The 8,002-nt window shown below is 32.6% G+C and overlaps 1 protein-coding gene across 1 annotated transcript; it reads right to left on the reverse strand.

The window, feature by feature from the left end:
- Positions 1-395: 395 nt before the first annotated feature.
- On the reverse strand, positions 396-6,951 carry LOC134855387 (uncharacterized). The gene is made up of 4 exons (XM_063871892.1): positions 6,933-6,951; positions 1,598-1,719; positions 939-1,077; positions 396-650 (listed from the first exon to the last, which is right to left on the reverse strand). The coding sequence occupies exons 2-4, from the start codon at positions 1,710-1,712 to the stop codon at positions 464-466; spliced, it is 441 nt and encodes a 146-aa protein (XP_063727962.1). The 5' UTR covers positions 1,713-1,719; positions 6,933-6,951; the 3' UTR covers positions 396-463.
- Positions 6,952-8,002: the final 1,051 nt, after the last annotated feature.

Raw genomic sequence — 8,002 nt, forward strand, 5'->3', positions numbered from 1 at the left:
AACGCTAGTCTTATAATTTTCCTATATGGAAATTGTATGATAACCATTTTTTCCAAAAAAAAACAGTTTTTTTCATCACCAGACTGTTTCATTTGGTTCAAATAGCCGCAGAAAATAGTTCGAATCTTTTTTTTGAATGATTTTTTGAAATGGTATGAAAATTGCATGACTAGCAATTTTCCAAATGTTTGATGTACGGAATTGTATGATAAGCATTTTCGGCGTATGGAATTGTAAGATAAACATTTTCGGTTTATGGAGGTCAACCCGGGTGGTAACGTTTTTATTGCGGGGTATGATTCAAGAACTATACAAAGGCGTAGAAGTTATTACATTTTTTCCAGACAGCTAACTACCTTTTTTTATATTAAAAGATGTGTCTATAAGATGTAACTTTTATGAATTGTATTACAACAATCGAGTGTGCTCCCTTCTTGAACAACGCATTTGCAAATATTATTTGCTAAAAAGTGAGGTTCAGTTCGTCCATCAAGTGTGTGATGTCTTGATAGATTACATTGATGTAGCTCTCTGAAGGATAGTCAGCATCTTCGTTTGGCATCGCAAACACTATTATGTTGCTGCTTCTCATTCTGCATTTGCTACTGGTCTTCCGATGAGTATCAGGAGTGAATGCAAGTGACCCTTTCCTTAACAAGAGAGATGTTTCAGTGCTGGATTCACCCAGCTGCATGAAACTTACCGTAACGCTTTTGCTTCAAGATGTCTTCAGAAAAACAGACAATAAAAAAAATCAAGTTTCGAATTCTTAATATAACTTTGAAAAAATTTTGAAAAAGAAAATGCGGTTTAAAAAAATGTCAGCATTAAGAGATGTCGTATAGAAATCGTTAAGGCAAAAACTTTTCAATTTTCAAAGCACTTACGAAAAAAGCGTGCAGGTCTCGACTTCTGAAATCCATTAAGAGTATACATACTTGGTATGTGATCTCCTGGCAGGAACCTTCAGTCTCCCCATGTCACCATCAGCTGCATTGGAACTCCTGAGAGAACACGTTGCCTCCCCCACACTGTATATCTGTAGACCTCCTATCAGATTAGTCTCTCGGCTATTTTCTGAGTAGTTTCGAATCAATTTAACAATTTAGGCTTCTTAAATTAACTAAACACAATCATGCCTCCTGAATAGCAAATCAGGAGGTCGTAAAAACAGAGGGAATCTAACCACCAATTTTATACGTTTTCACGAGTGAACTTTGGGTAAAAAAAACTTTACAAAACTCGAGTCTACCAGAGTCAAAGGCATTTTTAAGCAATTAAAAACTTGTATGTGTAATTCGGAAAAAAATTGAAGTTTTTCATTTGGTTTAAAACAATTTATCGCTCTTATCATAATGTACAAATATCATGCCTTGAGCATGTACGATACTTTAAACCCATTTTTTCTACGATGACTAGACGCTAGTGATCTCGGAATTTTGCACGATAATTCATTCAATGCTTGCAGGTAAAAAAAATAAAACCTTGCAATTTTTTAAGGGAAAGGCGTACATTCAATTTCTAGTAATAATGCAAGAGTTGCGTTCCAAATTATGCTAGACTATTTTGAGGCTGCTTTTGTTAAATTGAGTTGTGCCTATTTTCTCCTCCAGCCGAGACTGTCTGGCCAAGTTGAAGTTCCTCTGGACTTGTCTGGCATGTGTCAGCTGCCACTGCAAGTCTTCCCTCTGCACCTCAACAATCACTGCCATCGTACTCCTGAACACGCATAAATACATAATGAACAAACTTCCTCCATATTTTATAAACATAGTGTAATTTGTCAAAAGAGTAATGCGGCCGCTCCTACAGTAGGACAGAACACCTATAGAAAAACAACTATATAATTTCTATACAAAAACTACAGACGAAAAAATAACAGACATCTTGACTGTTCCCGCCAACGGTACATAAGGACCAAGATCCTATATTGCAAAAGGGATAAGTTGTTGGAGAAAATTCCAAAAACTCGAATATATATTGTTTAGTTTGGCCTTTTTTGTTTTACAATTTTCCACAACTTTGACAGTGAGACCTGAAGAAACTGAAAAAATATATTGAGATCGAAAAAAAAATAGTTATCAAATTTTGATCATATTCATCAAAAATATGATCAAAATTTGATAACTATATTCATTCTTGACTTCCGGTACTTCAAATTTTTGTTACCCTTCTTTCATGCAGTTATTCGAATCGCAATAACGAACAAGCTTGCTTAGGGCATGTATTTCAATCGAGAATATTTGTAAAATTCTGTGGTTGTACAAATATCATTGTTTCCGTGTGAATCCAAAAATTTCTATAGTAAAGATCAGTTTCGAATTGGTTGGTTTTTCTTCAATACAAGAACCCACGGGCATAACAAAAATTGACACGAAATAGACTGCTAAATTACACTGAAGCAAAAACTTTAGCAATTCCCATTGTTCCCACGAACAATTTATGGAAATTTAAACTTTGTTTTCTAACTGAAAAATATTGTTAATTACATTTTTTTTGTAATAGTTTGGCAAATTGAAAACTGCTAAACTGGCGATTTTGAATAATTAACGATCAATATATAGCGCTCTTATCACAAAACACTGAATGGCGAAACAAATCATTCCAATTGGCATGAGGCGAACAATTTTGACATAATAGTACAAAACTAAACAATAAAAAGGCTGCTCATGTCAATTTTCTTTTTAAAACCATTGTTGAAAATTTTACAAAACAAGAATAAAACTTGAACATATACTCTTATAAAACCGTATAAGCATGCCAAATATGTTTAAGAATTTAAATACAACATTGATACAACTTTGACAAAAACATTTGAGGAAACTGAAATAAATAAAAATATCATAATGATAAAAAACAAAAAAATATATATTTTGATTATATAAAAAATGTGCTGTTAAAACTCGTTGAATTACGGTTATTTACCTTTTTATTTTTTTTTCAAGCAAATATTCAATTCATAATATTGAAAACGTTTTCTTATGGCACATGTTTCAACAAAATTTATTGTTTTATTGTTTTTTGCAATTGTATGAACATCAATGTGTTATGTGAGAATCCATTCTTTGGTGAACTTTAGCTTAAACTTCATTATTTTTTGTTGCAAAAGCCCATGTGTAAAAAAATTTGAAGCAAAATGTAATGTTTATTATTCCCACTTTCAAAAAATTGGCAATTTTTATCTTGGTTTTTTAAATGCAATCGTATTTCGTGTTCAAAACTAAACTTTTTTGAGAAAGTTTGTTTTATTCTTTCTGAAAAATATTGTTGTTTAATCAAAACTTTTTTATAAACTGTTTAGCAATGTGATAACTGCCAATTTGGCTGTTTTGAATAATTAACGAACGATATGTAGAACTTTCATCAGAAAACACGCAAGCGGGGAAATAAATCTTTTAATTTTGATATGCAATCAACTATTTAAACATAATAGTAAGAAACAAAACAACAACAAAGCTACTCCTGTCAGGACAAAGCTCTCCATTTTTTGATTACTTTTTAAGTCAAGGGTTAACTTTTCAATCTTAAAACAATATTGAAAGTTTCACAAAGAAAGAGAACAAAGGTTGATTTTGGGGAATTAAAAAACATCCCCAACACCTTTTTTGACTTATAAAACGTTAAACTTCGCTAAGTTAACTAACAATTAAGATAAACAGACTGCCTCAATTCAACTTGAATAACTTCTGAGCTTAATTTTTCACTGCCTGCGCATTATAGAACAAAAAACTTTGGGCGTTAAATAACCTGCATAGGTCAAACTAGCTACTTGCTTACCCAGATAACCTACCAAAAACGATTTTATGTGAAAATTTGTTTGTATATTCGACCTCAATAAATCAATATCTTTCAGATGCTGTGAAACAACTTTAAAAAATGGCCAGTTAAAACATCAAAACATATCTGTAATAAAAAAAAACCCAGAGCACAAACATTCTATCACTTTTTAACAGTCAGAGTCAAAGCGTTTAATTTTGTTTTTCTCATAGCGTGTTGGTGACAAAACAACGGAAATGTTTTTGGTTATTGTGACCCTAATTTTTTTAAATTGAGTTTATTCATTTATACATAGTTCAAAGCCGAGTCTGCTGTCTTTATCGAACAGCTTGTTAGAGAGAATTTTCTGTTATAAGTCTACTAATGAGATTTTTTATCATAAATTTTAACAAAAAGTATAAAAATTGGGTAAACTAATTTAGTTTTGGCTTCCAAGCCACCACAATCATTTTCTTATTTGATTTTTTTAAAAGAAAACAGCTGCTATTTAGCTCAATTTTAAAAAATTTTACTGCAATTATTGGAAACAATCTGTTGTTCAAAAATTAGAGAGCACCAAATAATGGTTGTTGGTCAAAAATTGACGTTTTTGGGCGTTCTGAGAACGTCATCTAGACGTGGGCTTTTTAGCTAATTTTTGATAAACTTTACTGCAATTTTGGGAAACTTCGGTTGGTCAAAAAAAAAGATTTGATTGGTCAAAACTGGACAGCACCAAGTAATGTACTTTGGTCAAAAATGGGTGTTTCTTGGCACTCTGAGAACGTCATGGACAGTTTCTGAGGACGTCATGTAAAATTCTTTTACAACGTTTCTGGGTTCACCCGAGAATTGCCAAAAAAATGGCCAACTCATCCATTGCAATTTCTAACTCGTCTGAGCTGATAGACCAAAAAAATTCAGTTTTTGGGTACTGGTCACCAGATGTGAGTTATGAATCACGCAAGCAAGGTAATCTTCTGCTGAAAAGCTTTGAAGTTTAAAAAGATCAAATTTTTTATGATAATTACGAAAGGATGAAAGGCTTGAATCACGGCCACTGCCTTACCGCATCTATGCAAAAAAAAACAGATTGGAAAGCATAAGCTGGAATTTTCCTGCATAGGTAACTGAAAGAAAACCGCTTTTTTCTTGCTAAGAGTTTGGCCAATTTTGTGGTCGGGATATTTAAAACCTTGTTCCCAATTTTCATTACTGTTCCCAATTTTCAGCGAGTTTTTGCGAAAATTTTTCAAAACAATTGATTGTTCTGTCTAGAAAATAACTAAATTTTGTCAGACACGCTAAAAATTGATCAAAAAACTAGTAAAGTGTACTCAATTAATAGTTTTATGGGAAAAAGGTCGAAAACAATAACAAAAACGCCATCACAGAGTGTCTTCATTGACTTCATAAAAGAGTTGAACGAGTTTCCAGGCAAATTGTATTTAACAAGGTGCTCAAATCATGGACTACGCCGATTAATGCAAAAATTACTTAAAGCATACTTAGGTGAAAGACAGCAGGCTGTGCTTTTCTGCAACGAGCAATCATTGGAAAAAATCCCACTCTCACGATTTACATAGGTCGGCTACTTGACAGTCTTCAGAATTTTTTTCCGGATAAACTTCGACACGAATTACTGTTGCTATAAAAATCTTTCAACATCCAAAAATCTAAAACTGATGTTTAAATTAATTAATTAAACTGATATTTCAATCAGTTAATTAAAAAATCAATTACTATTACTGACAAGCGCTCGTTTTTGGCCTGACAATTCCGTCCAAAAATTATTGAAGTTTTGCTTTTTTATATTTGCTTATTTGCTGATGCAATAAATGCGCTGCATAAATGTGTACTTGAAGTTATGCGAGAGAAGACGTTTTCTACTGTTTTCAAAATTAAAATTGTTCTTTTAAACCGAAAAACGCTACGCATTTGCACACATGATATAGGTCTAAAATACTTGCGTCAATTTGTGCCCAGTGATTTATGGAATTGAAACCTCTATAGTGATAATGCGAACTGCGTTAAAAAAATCAGAAACCAATTCTGGTTAGTAAGAAAAAACAAGCCTGAATTTTTTGTCTGCAGATAGATTTTTGACGGAAAAAGTCAATTACGAACTTATGTTCTTACAGCAATTGTTGTTGTCATTAAAGAAAGCAAACGTTTTTTATCATAGAAAAAGTTCTGGAAGCTGGAAAATTGAAGAAAAAAAAATGTTTCCGACTTATTATTCTTTAATTTTTTCGATCTATCTTGAATCTTAATTCTATGTCATTCACTTAAAACCCGTGAGGCAAATTGAAACAGGTGACAATCAGTAACATTTGGTTATTAACTTACCGTACAGATGCTAAAATTTGCATTTCCAGTAATTTTTTGGCGCAAAGATGACAAAATCTGATATTCGATTTGTTGTTGATTGTTTCCAATTTAACCTTTTGAAGTATGTTTGGCAAAAGTTCGGCTAGAATTGAAATAAAGTGATCGTGATTCAAATTGTCACAAAAATTTCTATTTGAGTTTGATAGTTTTTTCAAGCATAAGATACACGAAGATTGCTGTGTTTTCTTGTGACTCCAATTCAATTGGTTTTCACTTGCTTGCTCTGAAGAACTTAAAGATAAAGAATGTCCAAGACTGTGGTTTACTTTTTTCATTGTAAGCTGCTGCGTAAAACAGTAACAAAAAGTCAGCTCAATTTTTCTATTTCAATTTTTTGCTGTGATTTTTCTGCAGCAATTAAGTTTCCGGATTTTCTGAGCAAAATAAGGAACAAGTTAATGCAAGGGTAAGAAAGCAGAATAGTTTATTAATCATGATTAAACTGAATATAAAGCTATTGCAACGTAAAATGCCACTTCAATCTCAGTAAAAACGACAGCAAGGTATAGAAGAAATTATTCAAATTATGTCTCTGTGAAACAGATTTGCATAAATTATTACCTTGGAGATCTTTTTAAGTTTTATTCCAATTTCAAACAATTTGGGAAACGCTACCATTTTTCAGGAAATCATTTAGATGGAATCCATTTAAACTAGTTTCCAAAAACATCAGGAAGTTTTTGTAAACTGGTTTGAATATGGTATAAATTATTAATCCTGCGATAGAGAGGACTTAAAATGTATATATTAAAAGATGTTACTTAATACTCATACTCTCTCCTTACGATGTTTTCAAAGAAGCAGTTTTCCCTTTTTGTCGAGTATTATAAAAACCGGACCTAGCTGGACTTTGGAAAGATAAAATGAAAACCACCTTTTTAAGACCTGTCCTTTTACGACTAATTCGAGTAATTACACTAATGCGGGCGGACCACGCCCTAACATATGTGTTCACTTGATCACGCCACCGGTATATTAAGAGTACAATAAAAGACGCACCAAGTGAGGCTTAATTTAATTAAATTTCATTCCAGCATGTGGGGAAAAATTTAAGTAATGAAAGATACTGTGAGCAAGCAGTTCATAAACTGTTAGTAATAAATGAAATTGGTCAAAATTACGATTAACGCTTTTAATTTGGAATGATTGACTCCCTCAAGGTGGAAGGACCATACAATATAAAGCCAATCAGAATTGACATTTCTTAAAACGCAAACATCTGATTAAAAAAATCATAAAGTCAATTCAATATTGGCCGAATACCGAATCGGCATTCAATACTGTAATCGGGCTGATAAAAGAGGCACACACAACTGTTTATGAAAAATACCGGCACACGAAGCGCCGACGCACGCGTAAAGTACCTACTTCTAGGACATTGGGAGAGAATTTCTTTGCAGTCTGTCAATTTTGATTTCAGTTTTCTGAATAAAGCGTTCGGTGGCTAAGTATTTGTTTGTAGAGGTTTTCGACGACTCTGCTGATTGGTAAAAATTTTCTATCATTGGTTTTGCCATGATGAGGATAGCCACCATTTAGAATTACCAAAAAAAGTACGGCCAAATGAACTTGAACTCTAGTCAGATACAACAGTCAATTTTTCGTGCTGTTGTTCGTCATTTTCCCCGACGCTCGAAATATAGATAGAAAAGATTTTATTTAGGCCCAGGTCAGAGATAAATAAATAGATTTCAATCAAAAATTTTTATTCATCAATGGAATTGTTACCTACTTGCGTACAAATATTTAAAAAATTGTTTCTCTTGGAATCATTTTGGTAAAGTTTTGGGAATCAAAAATTGCTAATTTAGCAATGCTCTGGACTAATTTATAAGCTCGTTGAAAAATTTGTTTT

This window comes from Symsagittifera roscoffensis, chromosome 10 (genome assembly GCF_963678635.1).
Source record: "Symsagittifera roscoffensis chromosome 10, txSymRosc1.1, whole genome shotgun sequence".
NCBI classification, from domain to species: domain Eukaryota; kingdom Metazoa; phylum Xenacoelomorpha; order Acoela; family Convolutidae; genus Symsagittifera; species Symsagittifera roscoffensis.